This window comes from Vanacampus margaritifer, chromosome 7 (assembly GCF_051991255.1).
Source record: "Vanacampus margaritifer isolate UIUO_Vmar chromosome 7, RoL_Vmar_1.0, whole genome shotgun sequence".
NCBI lineage: Eukaryota > Metazoa > Chordata > Actinopteri > Syngnathiformes > Syngnathidae > Vanacampus > Vanacampus margaritifer.
In genome coordinates this window covers 5,028,201-5,055,769 of record NC_135438.1, presented here as the reverse complement: position 1 = coordinate 5,055,769, position 27,569 = coordinate 5,028,201, and the positions used below count along the sequence as shown (strand labels likewise).

At 39.8% G+C, this 27,569-nt stretch overlaps 1 protein-coding gene across 11 annotated transcripts in view; it reads right to left on the bottom strand.

The window, feature by feature from the left end:
• gab1 (GRB2-associated binding protein 1) overlaps window positions 1–27,569 on the bottom strand; it is a 54,600-nt gene that overhangs the window by 6,081 nt on the left and 20,950 nt on the right. For 8 of the 11 annotated variants that reach the window (XR_013294755.1, XM_077570577.1, XM_077570578.1 and 5 more), the window contains 7 exons: window positions 9,979–10,107; window positions 8,753–8,918; window positions 6,580–6,808; window positions 5,118–5,355; window positions 4,348–4,768; window positions 3,349–3,443; window positions 2,295–2,595 (listed from right to left, as the gene is read on the bottom strand). Coding sequence is in view for 10 of the 11 variants with exons in the window: in XM_077570577.1 (XP_077426703.1) it covers window positions 2,295–2,595; window positions 3,349–3,443; window positions 4,348–4,768; window positions 5,118–5,355; window positions 6,580–6,808; window positions 8,753–8,918; window positions 9,979–10,107 (1,579 nt within the window). In the remaining variant the exon portion in view is untranslated. Of the gene's footprint in view, window positions 1–2,294; window positions 2,596–3,348; window positions 3,444–4,347; window positions 4,769–5,117; window positions 5,356–6,579; window positions 6,809–8,752; window positions 8,919–9,978; window positions 10,108–13,378; window positions 13,538–22,398; window positions 22,418–24,115; window positions 24,236–27,569 lie in introns of those variants that run through there. The other 3 variants (XM_077570585.1, XM_077570587.1, XM_077570582.1) reach the window with 3 other exon arrangements.

The following is a 27,569-nucleotide window of genomic DNA, read 5'->3' as shown; positions in this document are numbered from 1 at the left end:
GTCCTCGGAGGCGTGTTGCGGCAAGAAAAAAAAAAAAAAAAAAAAAGTGGCGTGTTCTCGTCTGACACGCACATGGCGTTCATGCAAGGCTGACGAGCTACTGTGTTTTGGATAATTAACTTGGTCAATCAAAAGAAAATTGCCTAAATAGTTGACAGGCTAAGCTGTCATTAATTTCTCTGATGGGATGAAAGGAAAGAACACTCAATGAAAGTGCAATTTAATGACAATAATGTCTTGTTATTATGAGGAAAAAGTCGCCCAAAAACTATTACAAGAGTAATAATTTGACGAGAACAAAGTCACAAAAATGTGTTACACAAGCTGTATTTTTTTCGGAATATTAAAAGAAAAATGAGTCATAATTTGACTAGGGTATAATTATTTTACAAAAACAAAGTCACATTAGATTTAAAAAAAAGTGTTAAGTTAGAATGTTTCAAGAAAAAGTTGTAATTGACGACTAAATAGTTAGTGTAATATTAAAGAATAAATTATAGTAATACAAGACAAAATTGTCAGCACACATTTGTTGCATTTAACAAATTGACAAACAGTCAAGTTGTGCATCAAATGAGTTAACATGTTGAAAAACGGTCAAAAGCATATCGTTAGCCAGGACACCCGCTATGCAGAGGCTGAGCCGCACTGTTGTGTTTTTATGTACTCGACTTTGCTTTCGATGTCCTCTCTGACCCCTCCTCCCTTCCCGTTACTTAGCGTTTGGCCCACATGGCAATCCCCCCTCGCTATGAGATCCCTCATCAAAGAACTCCATTCACACGCAGGAAACAAAGGGGATAGAAGGTGACCACTCCGAGTTCTGCCACCCCATGGCACGGGGGAAAAACAACCCCTCTCGCCCCCAATCCACCTCCAGCCCCTTCTTCCAAAACAGCCTGCAGGGCCTCGGGTTCACGAACCCTTTGACAAGGAGTTCGCTGTGTCAGGTCTTAAGAGGATGGCACAAGCGTAAAAAAACAAAACAAATTCAAGTGGTGCAATAAGATGGGCAAGTTAGTGCATTTGGTACTCGCAGCATTAGGAACTGACACACACACAATTTGGCTAAAGCCACTAACACAGATGGTACATCAGCGGCATGTACTGTAAAGTCGACACACACACACCAACCCCGCAAGCACCCCGCAAAAGGTAGACAGTGGGTACCTTCAAGCTCCTGAAAGCACATTTAATGGGTCATATTATGCAAATGTTACTTTTTATTGTTCGTTTTGAAATGTTATTATGGTGCCTGCTCACCCATCAAGTGTGACGTTAAACATCCAGGCAAATCTTTGGTCACTTTTTTAAAAAATTTAAGCATGGCTTGAGTTTACAAGGGGGGGGGGGGGTTATTATAGAATGAAAAACTCATAATTTTCCTTTTTTTAATTATTAATTAATAATTAAATTAATTGTTAACATCACAAGAGAAAATTTGTGGTTTATGGTGATTTTTTTATGACATAAAAAGGGAGAACTAGTTACTTTACAAGACAAAAATTGTCAAAATTTTAACCTTACAATAGAAAAAATATGAATTTTACGGTTAATTAATAAGAAAATATATGAAAAAATATGAATTTTACGGTTAATTAATAAGAAAATTTAAAATGTAATTTTAAGTTGAGTAACATTTTACTTTTACGGGGCAAAACTTTTCCAAGGAATTTTTTTTAAATATTTTTACTCTTAATTAAGTAGAAATATTACGAGAAAGACTACAATAAGAGAAAATGGGTCATTTTACACTTGATAAAAGTCGCAATTTGACAAGCACAAAGTGGTAAAATAAGAAAAAAAGCTGAGATTTTAAGAGCAAACAATTAAAATAGGAATGTTACCAGAAAGAAAAGTTACAATTTTACGAGATGTTTTACAGACGTAAATTTTTTATTAATAATAAAAAAGTGAAAATGCACCAAAAATTTAAGCATTAAGAAAAAAAACGTTTCTTTTTGCTGAGAATAAAACTAGTGATTTCATGCTCCAGAAATTGTTATTTTATAGTAAAAATAAAAATAAAAAATTCACGTAAAAAAATAAATTGTAATTGTACTGTACTTGAGTAAGTTAGAAATTCAAATGTTATTCTTGATTTAAGTGTTTTAGCTTTTCCAAACTATTAATATTGACTTATAATAGTAGTTTGAAAGCATATTAAACATAAAGCTAGCTAAAATCTTACATAAAACACTGCCTGTGCAGTCAACCAAATTCAATATGGGGATGCATTGGAACTTGGAAGTACCACCTGTAGCGGCAAGACTGGCTGTAATGCATGGTCCCACCTTTGCGATCCGGTTTGAGGTTCCGGTCCACAGGTGGCGGCTGGCAGTCGCTTGGCATGGGCCTCCGCGGTGGCGTCTTGGGGCTGGAACGGAAGCCCATGTGGGCGGGGGGCGGCACTTGTTTTCCCAGCGAGGAGAACTCCATAGTGCTGGGCGTCATGGGAACGTAGTTGGTCTCGTGAGAGGGCTCCGACAGGCTGCCCGAGTGGTGGTGGGACGGGGAGTTGGCGCTCATCGGGACGTAGTTCTGGTCCATCTCCTCGGTGGACTGGCTGCCCACGGGTACCATGCCTTTATTTTTCTAGAAAAGGACAGCGATAAGGATATTAAAGCTCATCGCTTCAACTCTAGTTAAATCAAAGAGTTTTTGTGTGTGTGCTTGTGCCAACCATCTTAATTTTTCCACTATTCTGACATTTCAGATGTGATCAGTCCTTCCGATTCCAAAATAAAATTTAAAAAATCTGGTCTTTTTTTTTTTGTTTGCGATTAAAGGCAATCAGGGGAAATTAATTGTAATTTTACAAGAGACAAAATCACAACTGAAAAAAAATTAAGTGATGGATAGCTATTTTTTTTAAGTTGTACTTTTAACACAAACAAAGTTTAATCTTATGAGGATGAAGAAACAATATATAAAAAAATTGTCGTTCTACCAAAAAAAAGGATGAATTATGTATGCGAAGTTTTATAATGTCTTATTACAAGAAATGTACCATTATGAGATGGAATCTGCAATTTACAAGAAGTTGTCATGCAATAACAAAAATTTACGGATCCAGTTGTTGTTTCTTTACAATAACAAAGAAAGCTTTAAAACTATGAGAAAAAAAGTAGAAATTGTAAGTTAAAAATCTCACCATTGAATGAGAATTAAGTCCGAATTGTAGGAGGAAAAAAATGAATTCTTAAATAAAAATGAAGTAGCAGTAGTACGTTAAAAAAGTTGCAACGTTTTACAAGAACATCTTAATCTTACGAGGGTTTTTGTTGTTAACCTGCTTCGAACATACAAATGAGAGTGCAGCTGTAAATCTGTCAATCCACAACTCACAAAGTAGCTGTTGAAACTTTCGTTGAAGTCGAACGAGCAGCTCTTGTCAGACGGGAATGATCTGGGAATGTCGTAGCAGTCCTGGGAACCAAAATCTAAAGGGAAAATAAAGGGTATTACGAGGGGCTATTATGAAAATACAGGCATTATGTGGATAAAAAACATTTTACAGAATAAAGTCATACTTTTACAAGAAAGTAATCATTTTGAGACTTAAGTCACCATTTTGTGAGAATAGAATTTTCTAAGAAAAAAGCCAATATTACAATGGCATCAGGGGAAAAAACATTTTTTAAAAAAAGGTTGGATTTTCCACATAAAGTCATATTTGGATATGATATATTCTAAAAAAAATTTTAACAAAGTTGTAAGATGAGAAAAAAAATATATATTTTTTTTACAAAAATAGTTATAATATTAAAAGGGAAAAGTAATTATTTTTTTAACTTTTATTATGAAAAAAAAGTGGTGATTTTATAACATAATATTGCAGGTGGAAGCATTAACATTGAGAAAAAAAATGAAGAATTAAGAATATTTGTAACTCACAATTTTAAGAATGTTTTTGAACAGGATTCAAGCAGCATTTTGGTAATCATTGCATAAGATGAAAGTCACAATGTTACGAGAAAAGAAATTCAGAGGTGGAAAAATGTTTTAGATTTACTCCAAAATACGTATTACAAGAAAAAATGGGGTACAATTAAAGACCATATAAGATTATGAGAATAAAAACAGTAGTAGGAAATAGCGCCATAATATTACCAGAAAAATGTGTACAAAACATTTTATGAGAATAAATAATTTTACATGACAAAAAAATCAATATTAAAGGCAACATTTTCCTTATATCTCCCACAATTGACACCAAATAAAAAAGGCAATTTTATGACAACAAATTTCATTCAAAAAGACTTGTTAAATTTAGTTACGATTTTTATCTCTTCTATATCAATGCAACCCAGAAAAAAAATATATATATATCTGAGCAACACAAACCTTTGCGTAGGCGCGAACAGTCCACAGTTCCGATAGTGTTGCTGCGTAACGCTTTGTGCCCAGCGCTTGTTGGCACACAGTAGTTTCCGTCGGTCTCTGAGGCCGAGCGAGGCACGTAGTAAGTGTCTGTGGGGGAGCGCTCGGCCGGGGGCGGCGGGGGTCCGGAGGTAGGCTTGGGCGGCCTGGGAGGGGGTACCACATCTCCGCCTCCCTCCGAAGATGACAAAGTGCGGGGAACCTGGTAGGTAGAGTTAGCCCCGGGCGTGGGCGGTATGTCGTAGCTGATGGACAGGTTGCGAATCTGCGTCTCCATGGAGGCCTTCCGCGATGGCGTGTTGAAGACGTACAGCTCCGACCCCTCGCCGCTGAGGTCCGGCTGGGCCGTGGGGGACGATGCCGATTTGGGGAGTAGCACGGTGTCCTAAGAGAAGGGAGGCAAAATTACATGAAATTTCATTTCCAAATTGATGCTAACTCATTAGCAGGTCTAAGGCGTTTCACATCAAGCATTAGCATTAAGCTAGTGGAATTCCAAAAATGATGTAGTGTAGTGTAACAATAAGCTTGAAGCAACTTTTGCACAAGACTTAGGTAAGTAATATTATTGCTTAAAACAGAACAGTAAATAAATAAATAAATAAATAAAGTGATGACTAACAGCTTATAAAAACGGAACATGTGTTTCCAAAATTCTTAACTTTCAATGAAAATTTTTGCGGAAACTTGTTGGAAATTTACCGGCGTTTTTTCCCCACCATTGGCAACCTTACCTGAGAGTAGCTGCGTGGCAGGTGGTAAAGGCCGTTGTCACTCAGGAGGGAGGCGCCCCGCGACGGGGGGGAGTCATACAAAGACGAAGCGGAGGCGGGGGCTGGGTGCCCGGCGAAGAAGCCGTTCTGAGAGCTGTGCTTGGCCGACGACGTGGACGACGTGGGCGTTCGGTGCGACGGGAGGTTGTCGTTCAGGTCCGTCTCGGAGGAGGTAGACTTGGAACACTCGGCGTGGGATCTGTGAATGCAACGCAGGAGATGGACCTTTGATTTGAGGCCAACGTGTGTGGAGCTTCTTCACACCCGGGCGTCAGTAATGCTGAGCATTAATGTCCGCGCGTCCTCAAACTTGTCTTAGGGTGAAATTACGGAAGGTTGTTTGAAAAATCATTCTTCAAATACAAGCAAAATAAAATAGCGTCAGCCTACTATCGCAACAAGCTACTATTAGAACAGCCTACTATATTGATCTGCTCCATCTATCGGCTCTATATATCATCTATCCTTCATCCATCCATCCATCTGTCTATGCATCCATCAGTCTGTCTATCTATCTATCCATCCATCCGTCCGTCCATCCATCCATCAATCATTTATCTATCTATCTTATCTACCCATCCCACCTATCTATCCATCCATCCGTCTGTCCATCCATCCATCGACCATCTATTCATCTAGCTATCCGTCTATCCATCCGTCCGTCTGTCCATCCGTCTGTCCATCCATCCATCGACCATCTATTCATCTAGCTATCCATCTATCCATCCATCCAAACGTCCGTCTATCCATCCGTCCGTCCATCCAACCATCGACCATCTAATCATTTAGCTATCTATCTATCTATCAATCCATCCATCTCTCTCTTCTCTCTCTCTCTCCATCTAGCTATCCATACGTCCGTCTATCCATCCGTCCGTCCAGCCATTCATCGACCATCTAATCATTTAGCTATCTATCTATCTATCTATCAATCCATCCATCCATCTCTCTCTCTCTCTCTCTCTCTCTATCTAGCTATCTATCCATCTAACTAGCTATCCATCCATTCATAACAAAAAAAAAACATCTTAATTCCTGGCCATCCCAAGATGAAATGACCATTTTCCACACTGAAATGTTGTTGGTTAATTTCAAACCATGCATGTAAAGGTTTGCGCAAATATCCAAATTCTCCAAAACGCATGCCAACCATCTTCCGGAAGTTTGGAAATGTGTTTTAGTTTTGAGTGGGTCAAACGCCGCACACAAAGCAGGCACTTCGAAGCTGAATGGCCGACCACTCACAGACTAGCCTGTGGAGGAAGAGTCCTGCTCTCGCACTCCTCCAGGAGCAAATACTCCCGGTCTCCCTCCAAAGACGAGCGAAGCGGCACCGAGCTGCATGAGGCGCAGCAGGGAATGAAGAAAGGTGGAAGGACGAGAAGCAGTGCGGGAAGAACAGCACTGGGTGCTTAATGCTTACCTGTTAGCATCGGGCTTTTTGCTCTTACAGTTGAGCAGCAGCAAGTAATCCTGGGACTCCTCCGTGCTGGATTGGGAGTCCAGATGCCGCACGCTGACTGGCTGGTACGGAGGCGGCACGGCGGACAGCGCCGCCACCGCTGGGCCCATCACGTTGCCGAGCGCCGTGTGCGGAGGGGTGTCCACCACCAGGCCACTGATGGCCGACTGCTGGCCTGCTTTGGCAGCCTCTTGAAGAGAAAAGATAGCGAGGGTGGCGTCCATTTTAGCTCTCATATTTTGAAAAAAATCTTTTCAGATATTGCTGCCAAATGGTAGCACAACTCGTTATTGGGTTCAGGGGGCAATTACTTTTTCCACGTAGAGTCACATAAGTTTGTATTTGGAAACTAAAATAATCATTTTGAAACTGCATTTTATACATCCTCCTTGTCTCACTGTGATATTAAAATTGGTTTGATGACTCTGGTTGGTGGCCTGGTGGGTGGTGTCTGGTCGGTGCTGGATTTCACTTTCCTTTCTTTGATCCTTTCTCAGGTTTCCTGACGGCCTCACGACTGGAAGTGTTCGGTTCAGGGAAACGGTATGGGATATTTTTTTTTTTATATATAGGTTTTAGGTGAACTAATGAATACACACACACTCGCACGCACGCACATACACGTATTCACCCACATACAAAAAAAAAGTATATATATATATATATATATATAAAAAAGGAGCGCAATGATGATGACATGTCAAATCGGTAAAATTACCGAATGAACAATACTGAGCTCTCCAGAAAAAAAATACAAATAAAATAAAAAAATTGGTTTGATGAAATGAAACCTTTGCGAGTGATAAATATGCAAAAAAAAAAATAAATCAGGAAGAGGGCAAATACTTTTCACGGCATATCTTATTTTATTTAGTGGCTATTTGGATGACATCAAATTTTTTCATTGGGTCAAATACAGATCGAGTTATGGCTAATACTATTGTAAATCCTCTTATGTAGATGACCTAGTCCTACTTAGCCCATATTATGATGGGTTGCAATAGATGCGGAAAGTTTGATCTTGACATTAAATATAATGCTCAGAAAAGCCACATGATGATATTTGCAAGCGCCGGGGACAGGAAATTAAGTTTCACAACCTTTTATTTGTCCAACAGTGCTCTTGATGTGTGGGAGGAAATTAAATACCTCGGTCATGTCATATCGGAGAACAGCATGAATGGCAAAGACATCCATGAAAAATGTAATAAAAGGGTTAACATGCTGATTAAGAACTTTTCAGGAGGAGCTGCATGATTCACTGAGGCTTCTGCCTCCTAACTTTATTTCTCATAATAAAATTATAACTGGTTATTCTGGTTATAAAATGAGGACTTTATGTGCTAAATTGTATTGTGTTTTGCTCATTCGACATTTCCGTCCTCCGACTCTTATCAACTTTCTCGATGACAACTTTTCTCAGCTGTTCAAGGTGCACGGACGGCTTGCTCATCCGTCTCCTCTCCGTCATTTGGTGGAGGCGCTGAATCACGGATATACCTGATGATCACGCACACCTCCCACTCTTACTTTTCTCTCCTGCCGTGTCTCGTATCATCAGCGCGATTATGTAGCGTTTTAGCAGCACGCGCCCCATGAACACGGGAAAAAAAAAAAAAAAGAGTAGGAGTGGGCCTTCACAATTACAAGTGCAAGCGAGGGAGAAACCAAGGACATTCTTTTGTAAGAACTGCGAGAAAGGCGATGCGTGAGAATGTTTGACTCTAGCAGCTTATTTTCCCGCGTGCTGTCAACACGGCCATTTTTAACCAGCGTTTGCCGCAGGAAGCCGACAATGTCAAAGGCGGCATCAACAAAATTAATTGTCCAATATTAGCTCTTTTAAAATTGCCCATAACAATAATAAATGAATAAATAATCGTACGATTTTTACTTTTTTTTTTTTTATAAAATTTTTTATAACATAAGATAATGACACCTAAGCCCCACAAAAAAAGTGTAAAAAAAAAAAAAAATAGAAAAATTGGCTGATTTTTCTCTCTGTGCTTAAAGTAAACAAATACCAAAGGAGAAAGTATTGTATGGACACACAGTATTATATTACAGTACCTTAATTGTTTCCACAACACAAGAGTAACATACTGTACAGTAATACAGTAAATCTGTTTCTTACCGTCATCGGTGGGGTTGAAGCCGCAGATGTCGCAGATGCAGCGCACCCACTTGTTCATCTCCTCCTCCGTGTCGGCCACCAGGTAGAAGACACGGTCGATGGTCTTGATGTCAAAGATGAAGCTGTGCTCCAAGTCCTTCTTGTTGAACGTCAGCCCGGCATCCACCTAGAACGGCAGATAAGAGATGTAACGGTTACGAACGTGGTTAAAATATGCAAACCCCAGCAACTGAGCACCGCACATCTACAGACAACAAAAAAGCTGCGAGCTTGTATTGGCTTTTCGGGTATCATACGGTTATTATGCGCATTTCTGTATCATGCTTTGCTTTCTAAGTACAGGTACACCTGAAATTATAAACATCAGTACGAATTACAGTAATATTAGTCTTTGGATAAAACAACAACTATTGTAAAATTTGTCCTCTAATAAAATATGACTTTATTCATAATATGACTGTTTTTCTTGTAACATCTTTGTCTTAAGAAAATGTTTGGATTCTTTCCAACTTTCTTCACTCTGTAAAACAAATGTTTATTCCAATAAAATTAAGACTTTCCTCATAATATTACATATTTCCCCCCCCCCCATAACATTCTGGTCTTGACAAAAAATTATTATAAAATTTTGACTATGTAGGACTAGGGTGGGCAAACTCGGTCCTCAAAGGTTTCCCTTCTCTAACACAGCTGATATATGATCAGCTCATCAGTAAGCTCTGTATAAGGCTGATAACGATCCTGTTGATAAGAATCAGCTGCGTTGGAGCGGGGAAACATCCAAAACCTGCAGGACTCCGAACCTTGAGGACATTGTTTGCCCACCACTGATCTAGGATTATCACTTTATTCTTGTAAAATTAACACTTTTTACAGTATTGTCATGAAAATAAAAAAAAAAACCAAATTTATGACTGTTGTTTTAATTGATTGCAATTTTTTTTTCTTAACATTGAGACATTTACTCCAACTTGACATAACAACTTTCTCGAAAAAGGGCAATTCTTTTTCTCCCATAATACGTCTTTATTCCCACAAAAATGGGAAATTACAATGCATTACATTTTCTTTTCCCCCCTCACTCTCACAACCATATTGTACGAAACATCACCCATTGAATGCAGTACACCCCCCACGGACAGCAAGTGTTTCCAAACTGCAGTGAATTCCTAGCAAAACATCTGCGGGAGAAAAAAAAAAAAAATGCATATAAAAAGCAAATGTACCTGCTCGCACAAGTTGAGGTCAATCACTCGGATTGGCTTCTTAGCGTGGTCATTCTTGTAGTACTCCAGCACATCTGGGTCGCCTGTCAAACGGCCACTGCGAAGCATAAACCACCGCTTCTTCCATGCCTGCACAAAACACCAGAAAAAAAAAAAAAAAAAAAAGTTGAGTTTTTTAATAATGACCACTCCGTTCCCAACTGACCGCTCGTGAACAAGGCGAGGCAAAATGTGCATCTCAGAAGCGGGACAAAAGCCACACAGTTTGATTTCACATCCTGATTGTGGTTCGAGAACTTAATCCATCAACAAAGCGCTCTCAGGGACATTTGCTGTACATTAAGCAGGAAAAAAAATCATTTCAACTGTCATTGCAATGGATATAAAAAGTCTACACACCCCTGTAAAAATGCCATTTCTTTGTGATATATATTAAAAAAAAAAGGCGAGCGAGAGAACGATAAATTACTAAATGTTTCCACAATTTATCTGGCCTAGAACCTACACAACTCAAATGACATCAAAATCAAATGTTTTTTTTTTTTTTAAAAAGGGGAAGTAAAAATGAAGCGACTAGTTTCAGAAGTGAGCATGCACTCTTGTACTATCACTAGTACACGTCGGCATCATTTAAAATGTCTGATTCATCACAAATGATGTTCCAAAGTTTTAGTAGGCTTTCTCCTGACTTTTCTGCCTTCGAGGCATGTTTAATTAAAGTTGACCCCGACAGTTTCACACACACAAAAAAGGAATTATTCTGTCTTTCCGGGGGTTCTGTGTATATATTTTGCAGTAATGTGAGTAATCGTGTAAAGTGTGGGCTGTTTTTCATTACAACTTATCCCAACAAACATCAGGCAAGGACTGCTTAACTAAATACCAAAGTCAGCAGAACTGTTATGCAAGAAAACATTGAGATCCGACAGATAAGGACGCATGCTTAGCTGTGTACAAGGAATTTTAATAACAAGCTTGTTTATTGTGGCTTTTGGGAACAACAAGTGCTGGACTCTGAGGACAGTGCTTGCTTTTCCGGGGTCTCTCTTTGTGAGCGGGCCAATGCTCGGCAAGAGACTTACCGGACGCCATCACAAGTTTGCCAGCAGCCAAAACAAAAAGACCTAGGATGGTCCGCTTTCCATTTAAACACAGAAAACCACCAAATCGCTCAATGCAACAGTTTAATATTCAAAACTAAATGTTTTTGCAATTTGTTAGGTGCATGTATCTGTCTTTATTCTCATCATGCATTTAACAGGGATGTGATTTGACCAAAGTGAAATTATCTGAAAATTTAGCCGGGGGTCTGGGGGCTCATGGGTTTTCCGTGTTTTTAAGTACTTTCAATGCACTCACATGACAAAGAAATAGACAAAACAACAGCATAAATTTTCAATGTATATTGAACTATCTCATATAAAATGCCAGTTTTAGTCAACTCAAAATCAGTCACATTCAAAAACATTGGACTGCCTTTGCTTTTAAAAACTATCACTGAGAATAGAATATCATCATATCTAACTAATGTGATTACTAAGTTAACACATAAATAATGTTGAAGAGTTCAAATTTCATGAACAAATAATTGTATCATGACCAAATGAAAAGTAACTCATATTAGAGCATACCACAAATGTCTTTGTTATAGCAGAAGATGTTATCTGTCGGAGTCATGTGCATACACAATGAACTACTAACAAAAATAATAATAATAAAAAATCTGAATTTTTTTTTTGGGGGGGGGGAGATAAAAAAAAGCGGAATTCCGCGAATTAGCGGAAAAATCACATCCCTGATTTAAGCAATACAGTGTTAAGTGTGATGATGTCGTTGCTATCATCCTGATATTAAACTCTCATACCCTAAGTAAGTGGTACACAAACACAAACACAGTTTATTTATTTATTATTTATTTATTTGTTTGTTTAATTATTATTTATTATTTCAAATTTATTACACCCAACACCTGTGGAACCTTTAAATATATTTAACATGTACGGTTTGCTTCCATTTGTAAACATAAACAAAAATTCACACGGGAGGTTTGTGTTATTGTTATGGTGTGGAGAAAGGGGGAGCGTCATTCTCTGCTCTCCGGTACATGACACGGCGGCCCTTTTAGGTCAAGTTACCTGCTTGGGGACGCAAAGGGGACATAGAGCTAAGGTTACAGTGAGGGCAGCCTGGCAAGAAGCCGAGGGAATGTAGCTGACTGGCTTGGTCTGATCAAAACAACTTGAACTGTGAGGTAACAATAGACATTTAGCAACTTCAGTGTAAAAATAAACCAGACACAAGTTTTAATGCAAAAAGGAGATGAAACACCAATAAACGGTTTTAAAAATGAGCTACAAAAAAATGTGTTTGAAATATATTCTGAATAAATGCAAATGATGACAGCGTCAATCAAAACCAATTCAAACGGTCGAGGTTCAGCGGCAGCGCGTTTCAAAATGACAGACAGATAAGGAGTGAAAGAGCGCCGGCACATTGGCATGCTGGTGATGAGCTCGAAGCGCTCATCCATCTGTGGGCTTTCACACTGTTTTTTCCTAACGCACATTGATTTTCTCGCGCAGATTCATGCACCCTAAATACAAATTAAAAAGGCCTTCAGGATGGATTCGTACTAAGGCCTAATTTGCCTGAAATGCGTGCGCATTGTCTTGAAAGTATTGTGAAATTCAAGTCCTGTGATGGGTTTTCCCACCACTGGGTGTTTTCGATGGGACTGTGGCGGTAAATAGCGTGACAATTTCGAACACACAACAAAGACAAGTTAGCCAAATGTGCTACACAAAACAACAATGAAGGGCCATCTGACATGTGTTCTTTCTATTTGTGTGTCACTGTTTATTTCAGGAACATGACAAGTCCTGTTGTCAAACAGAAGCAGACCAGAATGCAGTTTCTAGTACTTCCGACTTCCGAACTGTACCCGCAACTAAAGTTAAGTCATCCCTAACCTAAGCAAGCGTAAATGCTTTTTAATTCAGGTTTAAAAAATAACGATTAAAGGTCTTTTAAAGCGTTTTCAAAATAATTGTTTCCAAAATATTGTTCTTGCACTGTACGCTCTTTTATTACATTTAGCGAGCTGCTTTTTATTTCTTTATTTCGCTTTTTAAATAACTCTAACTCTTATTTGTAAATGCTTTTAAAATGTGGTATTCTTAAATTACAGTATGTGAAGCAAACTAAGTGATCTTGTATAAAATAAGCTACATAAATAAAGCTGCCTTGTCTTGCCTAAAAGGGGCCGAAGCGCGGACAGAAACCTTCAATATCTGAACCAAGCTTGGCCTCTCGAGGACTTAGACCACCACCACCCGCCCAATGACCACAAACACTCACCAAAACAATATGACACCAAGTAACTGCCCTGGTCTCTACATACCTGTTGCCGGGAATCCTTAAGGAATGTGAAACCAATACCAATCTTGCTTTTTGTTCGGTATATTCCATCTTTCTTGATGAATCTCAAACCCGAGCTATTTGAATGTTCATGGGAGCTCGCCTTATCCCAGGATTGGGAATGGGACAGCATGGAGCGATGCTGGACTAAGGATGTGGACTAGCCCACCCCCCCCCCCCTCTTCCTGGCATCGCAGCTGTCCCTAAAACCGTCCCCCCCCCCCCCCCCCCCCAAGTCTCATCCAGTCTCCTGATAGGATAAAACACAGGAAGACACCATCCACTGGTCCCACAGCCCGAGGTGGGCAAAACAGAGGGTGTATTGAGGGTCTGAGGTTAGGAAGGGTCAGGGGGAGATGCCAACTGAGTTGAGTCACATTATTAATGAGGGTGGGGGGGGGGGGGGGGGGGTTCATGATTCAACGGGTTTGAGACATTTTGTGGTGGTGCGGTTCAGAAGCGGACATCCTGACAAATTTTGTCCAGAATGCTAACGGAATGTTGACGCTAACTAAATTCTACTAAGCACCACCAAGCTCAGACTCTCTACGGGCGACACGGAGGATCCATAAAAATCACAACTTTAAAGACTGAGACAATTTTAAGCTTTGGACCGGTGACAGGAACAAGCAGCAACAGTGACATAAGCCTCGTATCCCCAAAATCTCCAACCCAAAGTGATCAGTACCCTTTCAGGTGGGTGCCAAAGCCAGTGGGTATGCCCCAGAGCAAGACACATTGCTAACCAACCATTAACGTATCCACCTTCTTTCAAGGTAGATATGGTACTTACTGTATAGCATTTCCACTGTAAAGAGCCCGAAAATGTCAAATCGAAACCGTTCCCCTTCATTGGTAGGACGATTCAAAGCAGTGTTTTTTGTTTCAGTCACTAACATCCTGTTGTGGAAACGCAACCCTCGACTATGGTTTACCCGATTCCCCAGTCCTATGATAACACGTTGTCGGGGCCTGAAATTTGAATCAGAGTGAATGCAATATCAAGGGGTAAAGACACCATGGTTGAAGACATACTACGGTATCCAAAAGCATGCATATGCTAAAAATACACTTGCCGACGAAATATGTGGAAGTCATCACGCATGAGGCACTTCCTGCCAATATCTTCCATGTAATGATAAAAGGCCTGGATGAGCATTTGTGATGCTCTAATGCAACTTAGAGTGCACTAAATGCTTATGACAACATATCGCTCATTGCAGGCTCTTAAATTTGATGCTTGTCCGCCAAAGCGCTAATGGTGAATGATAAGAAAGCTGGTTCGCGCGTTCATTTCGACAGTTGGAAAGCATTTTACAAATAAAAGTCTGCATTTTACCGACTTTTCCCATGATGCAGTTCTTTTTTTTTTTTTTTCCCCAGGAGAGCTCAGTATTGTTCATTCGATTTGACATCATCATTGCTCTCCTTTTTTTAAAAAAAACAAACAAATAAATTAAAAAAATTTAATAAATGTTTTTTTTTTTTAAATATATATACATATATATATACATATACACACATATATATATATATATATATATATATATATATATATATATATATTTATTTTTTTTTGTATGTGGGTGAGTATGTGTATGTGCGTGTGTGTGTGTGTGTGTGTGTGTGCGAACGTGTGTGTATTCATCAGTTCACCTAAAGCCCATTAAAAAAAATCCCATACTAATAATATAATATAATAATAAATTGCCAAATGCAGAAACATCAATGTAAGTTATCACGATGTAGTGGCTCTCGCTAACAGACAGAATTAAGTAACCAGAATTAGGTTAAAAAATTCTATATACGTAGACCATGTTTCTATAAATTTTGATATTTGGTTTTTATTTGAGGCAGATGCTGTTCTGTATGAATGCCCCTTTCATGCCGCCTGTCAAAGTTCTGTGAGAAAGGTACTGAATGATCCTGTTACACTGCCGATTCAATAAAAAAATAATAAAAAATAGATCACCTTTTACCCGACCAAAAGTTGCCAAAACAGAATAGGAGGGGTCAAAGTCGAGCAGTAAATATTGCGACTAGGAACCGTGCTTTGGGGAATTCTGCCATGTGCGCACCTGATGCGAGCTCTTAAGGCACACAAATGTATAAAATCAATGCTACATACAACAGTGGTTTAGTTAGTTACACGCTGACTACGACAGCTCATTCATTAGCCAAGTTCATTTGCTTAATTTGGCGACCCGGGGATACACGGTTAGCACTAAGCAGAACGCCGAGTAACCAGACCATCTGGACTGTGGGTAAGTGACCTACACTGACTCATCTGCCATTTTCTTGGGATTAAAGAAAACAGGAGGTGGATGAGTAAAAAACACATGAAATAGTTGGTATCGTTAAAATCAGTTGGTAAAAAACATCTAGACACAATTTTAGACTTATACCAGGCAGCATTTTGAGGTCAGTTGATAAGATTTTATTTTTGCATTAACTTTGCTGTGTATCTCTTCCAAGCAGGAAATTAAAGAGAGCACCGAAAGTGTCAGTAAGAGTATCGTCCACTATACACACTACAAAAAAAAAAAAAAACACATGGAGTGATGTGGAGAAAAAATATAAATGAGGTGTCAAATACTTTTAATTTTGCCAGCGTTCACTTGAGAATATATCTTTTTTATTATCTAACGTGTAAGTGATGCAAAGTTTGTTATGAAATTTGAAACACGTCCCCTTGCCTCCCGCCACACCACCGAGAAAAACAAACAAAAATCCCTCATATTCATGTTGTTGTTGTGTAAATGATATGTGATCACAGCTGGTGCACCAACACATGTAGACTGACAATACACCAATACTCACAGGTTTAATATGCCGACTTATGTTATATTGTCTGAAAAACGACAAATATTACAATGCAACTTACTGAGCAGCTGTGAAGATCTCTTATATAACTGTGTCTCTGTATTATATGAAACAGGGATGTGATTTGACCAAAGTGAAATTATCTGAAAATTTAGCCGGGGGTCTGGGGGCCGCTGGCACCCAGCTAGGTCCAGGGCCCCGGAGCTCATGGGTTGTCCGTGTTTTTAAGTACTTTCAATGCACTCACATGACAAAGAAAGACAAAACAACAGCATAAATTTTCAATGTATATTGAACTATCCAATATAAAATGGCAGTTTTAGTCAACTCAAAATCAGTCAACATTGGACTGCCTTTGCTTTTAAAAACTATCACTGAGAATATCATCATATCTAACTAATGTGATTACTAAGTTAACACATAAATAATGTTTAAGAGTTCAAATTTCATGAACAAATAATTATATCATGACCAAATGAAAAGTAACTCATATTAGAGCATACCACAAATGTCTTTGTTATAGCAGAAGATGTTATCTGTCGGAGTCATGTGCATAGACAATGAACTACAGTACTAGAAAAAAAAAAAATCGGAATTTTTTTTTTGGAGGGAGGGGGGGGGTGGGGGAGATAAAAAAAAAGCGGAATTCCGCGAATTAGCGGAAAAATCACATCCCTGATGAAATTATATGAAATTGACCTGATATCGGCCGATACCGATACATGGTATCGGTGCTCGCCTATTCCTAGTTGTTACTATATGCTTTTACAAAGTACAATGCTTTAGAATGCTATTTTTAAAATATAAATGGAATTTCCATTCATTTCAATGTCGAAAAATGATTACTCGTGAAGTGAAGGCTCTTTGACTAAAGAGGATTTCTAGGGAATTCGGTGAGAAGGGTTTATTTTTTGCCTATGCCAATAAACTCATTTCGTCAAGTGTGCATAATCAGGAACGTAATGCCAAAATTCAGTCCGTTGAATCAGAAATTTGAAAACAAATTAGGCCCCCTGACGCCAGATTCACCGAACAATAAAATTGGCTGGACCGTGTTTAGCGTAACATGACGCATGAAAAAGTCTCACTGTACAACTGATAAAGGTTTAACCGGCGTCATGGAACCGACTGTTTAGGCTGTATTTGTGCTGTGGAGCATTTCCATGACACAGCAATCCAACTTGACTGCAGTAAACAAGTACGCACGGTGCCTCCAGTACGCCCTGACTATCAGGTCACTAGGTCTGCGCGGGAACAAAGAGCGCTCTGCAAGGGGGGGGGGGGGGAGTGGCAAGCACGTCACATTTGGCGCTCGCGGCCTCTCGGCGACAAAAGCTCGTCTGTACTCGGTGCCGCGACTTGTATAAATCCGTCTTTGTTTGCGCGACATGACTGGGATTCTTGCGCGGATGGCTATTTTTACATCCAGCGAGCGCCGCGCGGGGCAGTTAACTGGTGGGCAAAAGTGCAACGGCCCTCGGCCGCCCCACGTCATACCACCCCCTCCCCCCTACCCGTTCGCTGTCTGCGGGAAGCCAGAGGGGGACTTCCATGGAAGACGTGCACCGCAGTCATTAATATTTCAATCATTCAAACTGACGTTAGCATTTTGGATTTGCTCTGCTAAGATAGGTGGCCTTCACGTAGATGCAGGGCAAACCTCTAAATTCAGAATTAGACCAACATTTTCCATGAGGAAACAAAACTGCATATAAACCGCCAAAGGGACAGAGCCCAATTGACGCAACCATTAAAGATATTTACAACTGCCGAGATTAATAATTTTAATTTATACCACAAACTGTTCTATAAACACTTCAATATCATTTACATATCATTACCTATTATTTGCCTTAAAAAAAAAAAAAAAACACAGACACTGTGTATATGCACATGTAGTGAAGACTAACTCCCACAAACTCAGGAAAGCAAGGAAAAACAACCAAACAGAGACAGTGACTGGCAAGGTGTCAATCATTTATCTGGCACACGCAGGGAAAGGCACGGACTCACAAAAAGTCAAATTTCAAACGGATCAAATATATATTTTGTGTTACCACAGTGCTTCACAATTGTTTTGTTTTTTTGTTACGCACCCCTCTCGCCTCGCAAAAAGAAGAAAATGTTTCACGTCTCCCCCAAACAATCCACTGCAACTGAAAATAATATATTTTTTCTATGACATTGTTGTAAGTAAATCTCTTCAGAGGAGCTAATACTCCTCCATGCCACACTCTCTAGCAATGAGAGCGCCACCGCCATCTACTGTAGTGGATGTGCAGTTACACTTTATTCTAGTAGGGCAACACCAAAAAATAATTTCCATGGGCACACTTTTTTTCACAGATTATTTTAACCATGTATTTCTTTAGAGTCTTACTGACAGATTTAACAAATAAGACAAAAAGTTTTTGTCTTGTTTTTTTTGTTTTTTTTTTAAATAATGCATAAGACTACACGGTTTATTAGCTAAGACTGCTATATGTGTATCTTTGATTTCTTTGGCCGTTTAACATTGTAGTGGTGTGGCATTTGTTTACACCTTCTAAACTTATCAAGCAGCGCAGAGCGGGTGAGAGGGTGCGCACAGTTGATGACCTGACTTCCTGTTTGATGTAATCAGCACAATCCCACAACCTAATAACGTATGCTTGAAGGACACTTGATTAGGGAACACAGATCCATTACAAGAGGCAGTCAAAATTCTGATTGAACATGTAAAGATGTGACAAATGTCAACAACAATACCCACCCTGGTTAAGTTAATAATGGTTTATCATAACAAACGCTGAGACGTGTGTGTGACATTTTTGTACTATCAGAATAGAAATGTGGATGGAGGCCAAAGCCACTCGTGATAATAAGCATAGCTAAAGCTTGCAAATCTACATTAAGAGCTAAACGAATGCTTCTTTCTTCATAACGTATCGAATATCATCCAAAGCAGCTCCCATGTCAAGAGGAAGCATCTTAATCCCTCGTCTCTCTCTGAGAGAGAAAAAATAATGAATTTTCCGGAAAAAAAAAACAAAATCACACATTCCCGCCTTCCCACACACAGGTCAGCAAAGCAAAGGGTGAGAATCCTGCTTGTTCCAAAAGAAACAAAGCAAGAACACATCTATTTTTAAAGTGCTGCAATGACTATGCAAAGGCAGAAAACTATTTTTTTTTCCCTTACAATATGCTGTACTAACCTGATTTCTACATGAAAATGACAACATTAAAAACATTCTGTTGCAAAATTAGATTTTTTTGTAGGTGTAATGATAACCATGAAGCAGGAAATAGAACTTGCTGAAGCAAAATATATATGCTCCTAAACTACACTCCTTTACTGTATGTGTGGTCATTGTTGTTTAACAATTTTTTAGATTGATGATTAACTCTTTGACTGCCAGACGTTTTCAGAAAAGGGATGCTGTGGGTGCCAGCCGATTAAAGCATTTTTGACTGATCTTTCAAGGTCCACAAAAAATTATGTGTTTGGACTATGGAAACACACATACTACCAAATGAAAGATTGGACTCTCATCTTTCATCAGAAAAAAAAGTTTGTTTCTACCTTATTCCGTTTTTGAGTAATCAACAATAGAAAATGGTTAGTTCCACCTCTGTTTTGAAAAAAAACGTCTTTTAACGTCTTTGGCACTCCATAGGATTTTACTAAACGTTATTTAACGTTTTTGGCAGTCAAAGAGATAATCAGGAAAATACTTTTTTTTGTATCTTTGGCATTCTTAATGAAAGCAATATGGGGACATTTTTAAGCATAATTATGGCCTCGTTAAACGTTACGTTAAAACGTATTAAGGATTTCCAGGCTTCTTGCTCTAGATAAGCGGGAAACGTGACTGTCAAGAGTACAGACGCTCCCCTACTTACGAACATTCGAGTCACGAACAACGGTACATACGAACATGTCTGCGCGCATGTCAAAAAATGTTCGGAAAGAGATGCTGTAAGTTCGATTTTGTATTGCGCGCCTTTTTCCGAGTACTGTAGTGCTTCTTTCCGCCGCTAAAACCGACGCTTGGCGCTGTGAGAGCTCACCCAGCATTGGAGGCTCAGCAACGTGTCGAGGAGGAGGAAGAAGAAGAAACGCCTGTCGCTCATAGATAAAGCCATCGTTGCACAAAAGGTTGCAAATCAATTGAATGATGCCATACAGTGCTACCGCATCATTTATGATGAAAAAAAGAAGAAAACTGTGCAATCGGCGTTAGATCGCTTCTTTCGGCCAGTTTCTAGTAAATCCTCCAAGGAAGATACTCATCAACCCTCATCTTCTTCTCCGCGACCCTCAACTTCTTCCTACATTGAAGTTACGGAGGAGGAAGTAACTTTTGAAGCCCATTCCAGCGACGACAAAGAACCTCTCATGATATAAAATCCTCCTCTTCCTCCTCCTCCTCCATCAAATCCTTAAGCATCGAGTACATCTTCCAAAAGTAAGTTAACTCTTTGACTGCCAAAAACGTTAAATAACGTTTAGTAAAATCCTATGGAGGAGTGCCAAAGATGTTAAAATACGTTTGTTTCAAAACAGAGGTGAAACTAACCATTTTCTATTGTTGATTACTGAAAAACGGAATGAGGTAGAAACAAACTTTTTTTTTCTGATGAAAGATGAGAGTCCAATCTTTCATTTGGTAGTATGTGTGTTTCCATAGTCCAAACACATAATTTTCTGTGGACCTTGAAAGATCAGTCAAAAATGCTTAAATCGGCTGGCACCCACGGCATCCCTTTTCTGAAAACGTCTGGCACTCAAAGAGTTAAGCTTCATTTTATTTATCTTATTACGTACATGTACATACTGTGTGTGTCTCTCGCTCTCTCTCTCTAACATACGTAGTACAGTACTGTACTTATTCTCTTTAAACATAAATTATAATACAAAATATAGCACTGAAGCAACTTACGAACAAATTCACCTTACGAACGATCGCTCGGAACGTAACTCGTTCGTAAGTTGGGGAGCGTCCGTAGTTTTACTTTCTTTTAACACTTACAGGACTGCTAGGAACGTTAAATGTTACTTTGGCTGTACATGCAATAAAAAGCTTTATGATGGTGACTTGAACAGTTTCCTATGGCAAACACAGTTAAGAAATGTGAATAGTCACATTTTGTGTGTCTTTCTTCCAAACGGAGAGTTTTGTGCACTCTCAAGCAGCAGCCGCCGCCTCAGCGAAGGCGACGAGGCCAAACAAGTTGGCCCCGGACCAAAAACAGCACTCGTGCTATGCGGCCTGGCATATTTCTATGGAGGTTACATTCTTGCATTCTCGCCTTTTGCCAGAAATAAACTGGCATCTGCCGGTGTGTAACGCAAAGACTGCGCGCACATGTGTGTGTTTGTTTACGTGCAATAAAAAGGCCCGGTTATGTTAACACCGGCTAGAATTACTACCGTGAGACGGCGGGGCAACAACGAGGATTCGGTTTCTGCGCATCAACAATGTATGGATCCATAAGCCACTGCAATCAAAACAAACTTGTTATCTTACACTCGATCCCACACCTCAGCCACAACCCTCTGTCAGGTTACAGTCCCGCAGTCGCCCCGCCTTTCATGTGCAGCTGTGAAATTCTCACTCAACCACCTTGACCAGAAATTGCCGCTACATGTTTCGAGGAAGATGACCGGAAGATTGTTTTTACTTTATATCTGATTCTGTGTAGATTATCAATCATCCAGCTCTTGGTTATACGCAAACATTGAATCGAGGGAACTGGACTTTTCTTGTTTGTTGAATTTTTTTTTCATGTTTCTCAAAAACACACCTTAAATGACATAGGCAATTAGACTTTTAAGCTAATGAATTTCTCTCTCCCAAAAAAGGTAGTCTCCACAATAAACAAGGCAAAAATGTTCAGAATATTAAACATAGCGTCCATGCCAGTGTGGTATGAAGTTCCAGAAAAAAAGTGCATGGTGATCTGCTTTGTTTAATGTACAGAATGTATTATGACTTTACTACAGCATTCGTTTAAGTTGTTAATGGCATGTTTCATCTCAAGTACGAATTTGGGTCATATTGCCACCTAAGGGGCCAGAAATTAGTCATAAACCACGAGTGGGACCCCGTCCTTGTGAATCTTTCAACCTTAGCAGACTGAGTGCAGCACCAACGATGCTACAAAGCTTTTCCACCAAAACTTCCAGATTTTTACCAGAATTCAGTCCTCTCGTCAAGAAGAAAAACACTGCCTCCCAAGTACCAGCGTGAGTTAATCCAAACGGTTTGCGCGGTCAATGGAGGCCACTGCGCGAATCTCTCTCATCTTTGAAGGGCGGGGCTAGGCCCCTCTCACTGTCATGTAATCATTCCATATCATTCGTTAGATTGGTTGCACGAGACAATAAGGGGAGGAGAAGACTGAGGGAGAAATGAAACAGAGGAGGAGGACACTGAGAGGAAGGACAAAAGATTAGTTGAGTGTTCGTGATGTTCAAAGGCACGACTGTTTTTTTTTGTGGTTTTTTTTGGGCGCATTGTCCTCCATTGACTTGCCCGAAAAACCTGCAGGCACTCAAGAAAGCGTGAGGGTAAAGTATTAACTCCGGCTTAAACATTAACATGGGCCGACGCTGTCACATCGGAGCAGCCCTTAAGCACTAACGGAGTTAGCACCCCCACCCCCCTCCCCACCCCCCTTCACCCCCCTCACGACCCTTGCAGCAATCCCAGAAACATGCGCACAGGTTGTGAAAGAGCCTAAGAGGAAAAGAAAAACACACACAAGACAAAATAACATCCCTTTGTGTAAGTTTCCACGTTGTTAGCGGTTTTGATCTTCCTGGTCATCTGTTTCTCGCTCTCACACACACACACACACACACACACACACACACACACGCGCACACAGAAAAAAAGTTTCCTGTTTTGCCTCCTTTTGTCACTGTAGTCGTGTTAATGGGGACAGTCAGGTACTATCTTTAGAAGCGACTTACATTTAGCTAAAAATGCTACAGCTAATGGCTCCTTTATTTCATATTTCTTCCTTTGACTATGTTGCTGTTCTATATAAACTTCAGTCCGTTTAATTAACCCAGCAAAATTCTGACTTTGTAGTTAGTATAGGTACACATAGTCTGAAAAAAAAAAAAAAAAAACACTTTTTTTTTTTATTGCTTTTTGGATATAATGGATAGAATGGGGGACATTGAAGATGATCAGGCAATATTTCAGATTTGGAAGTAGATGCTCTGAAGCCGTCATTTTTCAGCCTATTTCCCCATGTCGCTTTACTGGCCAGACAGCATTGACACAGGAAAGGTTGGGGGTGTCAATCTCCTGCTATGCTGGCTTCTGTATAGAATGCGACCATATATTCTGTCAAGGCAAATTTGTGGAGGCTTGGATTTCTGTGAAAGCATCGGCTAAGTGCTAATATGAGCACAAAAACCACAGTGTTTGTTTTAAATACCACACCAAAAAAATGAATGGGACAAAGAGCACAACCACATATAAATGACTTTTTTAAGACAGGTGCATATTTAGGATCACCGTTGCCCACTGGATTTAAAAGAAAAAGCGTTGCAAATGTGGGTTTTGCCTCCAGAGTCACGAGGTTCGACGGCATCTCACGTGGTGGAGATCTTAGGTTGGTCGCATGAGACTAGCCACGCGCTACCAAGATAAACAAGGCGTTAAAAAGTCATTGCCCGCTTTGTATGAATGGGTAGCAGATTATTTAATGAGATCAATTTGATATGCAACGTTGAATGGTGCCAATTTTAATTCTGCCTTCGGGGTTAAAACATGGCTTCAATTTCAACAATGTTGCCTCAAGCACTGCAAACTGGGGTTAAAGAATAACCTCACAACTTTGCAGATGGACCAGTCCAAATGACTAAGTACACGAGACAAAACAGAGCATCACTTACTAGTTATCTCCGTAAAGGTTCCTTGGATTTGCAGTTTAGTCCGAGCGAAAAACGCAGCACAGCCGGGAGAGCCTCCGACCAGCCCCCTTTTTTTTTTGTCGAGTGTGGCTACGCTTCCTGCCGACTGCACTGACTTCCCTCCCCTCCTCTTTTTACTCCTGTCCAGTCTGCAACACCCTGCTCCAATAACCCCTGACCCACAGGAAGTAGACACAATGGACTGAAAATAACACATACTGCCTCTTCTTGGCAAAAACTGCCCACCCTAACCCCTGCGACGCGTGCAGCACTTTTGCACAAAACGCACACCTACGCCAACCCCTGCCCCCCCCCCCATGAGATAGGTGACCAAAAATATCAAGGTACTACTCCACTAAACAACACCCACGTGCCAAATACTGCACCCGACGACTTTCCATGAGCTTCACTACAAACCAATGGAAAAGACTTAAAATGGTCTAAAATGACAAGCATGCAAGGTACAGCAGACACGGCATGCAGAGGATGAAGTGGACTGGGATGTGTTCCAGGTTCAGAGGTCACATCGGAAGGCATTTTCACACTGCCTGTAGAAGTCCTAATTTTTCCATGTTGCTCTTCAGTCTGAATAGCTCCAATATTGAAAGGGACGATGATGTCGGCAGGCCTATTTTTCCGGATTCAGAGGTTGTATCACAAATTTACAGCAGAGTGGATTTAGTTGTGAATATCACCTTTAAAAAATAAAATCTTTAAAATATATATATAGGCCAATTCTTTCTGAAAATGGTATAGACACAGAATGAGATGAGAGGGATGAAGCTGACCCAGCAATTTTCTAGCATTGGACCAAGGTTTACCAACCTCATCTGGAAGCGCACCAGGTGCAAGTAAGCACATGACCTAAAAAATCTCCGTTACTGTACATGATCACTTTATTTTTTGTTCCCGCCTAGTATGATTATACTGCCTGTAGAAGCTCTAATTTTCCTCCTTTTCCCCATGTTGCAGTTCTGAAGAACACTGATCGTCATGTAATGGTGTGGGGGGGTGAAGTTAACAAGGCATTTTCTCCAGTTCGAGTCAGAAGCCCCTTTCACACTGCCTGTAAAAGTTGGCAACATCCCCATGCCGTTAACGGTGTCCAACTGCCCTGTGGCCATAGTCAAGACATTGAAGTTTTCGGATATTATTGTCACTCAGGACCTGAAGTGGGAGACTAAACAACTCTATCCAGATTTCAAAGGAGTCCAGTTCCAATTGCTACCTGGACAAAACTCTGATATACAGATAGGTCAATAAGTACAACCAGATGAGGTGGCTCGGGCATCTGGTGAGGTGTTCCAGGAACATCCCCTACTGAGCGGTGGCCCCCGGGGATGACCCAGGACACACTGGAGAGACTAATGCTCCCGGCTCTCCTAAAAAAAATAAAAAAAATACCTTGGGATTCCCCCGGGAGAGCTGGACCAAGTAGCAGGGGAGAGGGATGTCTGGGTATTCCAGCAAAAGTTGTGACCCAAACCCAGATCAAGGAAAGAAAATGGATGGCTGGATACCTAATGTGGTTTAGTTGTGGGCTGATTTGTGACTGCTAAGAGTGCCACCCATTTTCTAATACTGTCACACGTTTTTGTATTGTATTGTTTCTTTTTTTTGACCTGGTTAGTCCGCACCCTTAACTGATCTCAGCTCCAAAAGTCTAATCCAATCAGTCCAATGAAAAGGAATACAAATCACATTTGGCAGTCAGTGAGAGGTTGCCTTGGCCGTGATCTAATTAGCTGCTCTCTCGCTAGCTGGCTGTCCACTCGCACAAATGGAGCTGGAGATACAGTGCTTTCACCCGGAGATAAAGGGAAGATAGACTCGTGACACGTGTTACGGCGGTGCCTGGTTTACTCCGAGGCCGATGTCTTGCCTGTTCAGCTATAAGGACTAGAAGCCGCTGGGTGAACTCTCGGGAGGCGAGGCCCGAGAGCTTGCCCGGGCTTGTTTCTTGTGCCAAACCTTCCACGACACACCTGCAGACAGTCCCCTGAAACTGGGCAACACCTCCTCCTCCTCCTCCTCCTCCTCCTCCGCTCTTTGTTGTGACATTTCTGACAATACCGCTTCACTTTCAGTTGAAAGGGAACGTGCGGGGAGAATGCACAAGGAGAATGTGAGGAATCCCTTGTATGCTAATAGTAGCAGTAGTAAAGCAGGCAACAATGTCATTATGCAAAATGCCGAGGAAATACTTTTTTTTTTTTGTTTGTTTGTTCAAACAGCTTCCAATCAACTACAGGGGTCAACCGCCTGTTTTAGCTAAAGATATTAACAAGCTTTCTCCGACAACAACAAAAAAACTTTCAAAAATATATAAGTTACTTTCATATACTGATAAAATGTCTTTACCCATCTCGAAATGGGAGACAGACTTGTCTATAGCATCGGAACCTGACTTTTGGATTCAAGTTTGTGAAAACGCATTTAAAATGACAAAACACACAAATTTACAACTTATCCAATATAAAATTATTCACAGAACATACATTACTCAATATATGATGAAGAAAATGGGACTCTCAGACTCCGATGTCTCCAATGCTTACAAAACACTACAGACACTTATGTTCATGCTTTATGGTTATGTACTCCGGTTATGTATTTCTGGACTAAAGTCTTAGAAAAACTTTCCGCTGTTTTGGACTGTAGGATACCTTTATCTCCAAACTTGTGTTTGCTAGGTGACCTAACAACAACTGACTTACCACATAAACAATTTCAATCTACACTTGTAGCCCTTACTATCGCTAAAAAAACAATTCTTGTTAACTGGAAAAATAAACAAACTCTGAATATCGACCAATGGTCTAACCTCCTCATAAATCACATTTTAATGGAAAAAAATATCTGCCTCAAATAGAAACCAAATATCAAAATTTATAGAAACATGGTCTACGTATATAGAATTTTTTAACCTAATTCCGGTTACTTAATTCTGTCTGTTAGCGAGAGCCACTACATCGTGATAACTTACATTGATGTTTCTGCATTTGGCAATTTATTATTATATTATATTATTAGTATGGGATTTTTTTTAATGGGCTTTAGGTGAACTGATGAATACACACACGCTCGCACGCACGCACGCACATACAAAAAAAAAAAAAAAAATATATATATATATATATATATATATATATATATATATATATATATATATATATGTATATGTATTTAATAAATAAATAAATAATTTTTTTTTAAAAAGGAGAGCAATGATGATGTCAAATCGAATGAACAATACTGAGCTCTCCTGAAAAAAAAATAAAAAAATTAAAAAAAATAAAATAAAAAATAATAATAATAAAAAAATAAAAAAATAAATAAAAGAATGCGAGTTGAGTTTTTGGAAATTCAGCCTTATGCAAACAGTTGAGTCCACATAGTTTTCTTTTTCTGGAAGAATTCTAAACTTGTAGCATTT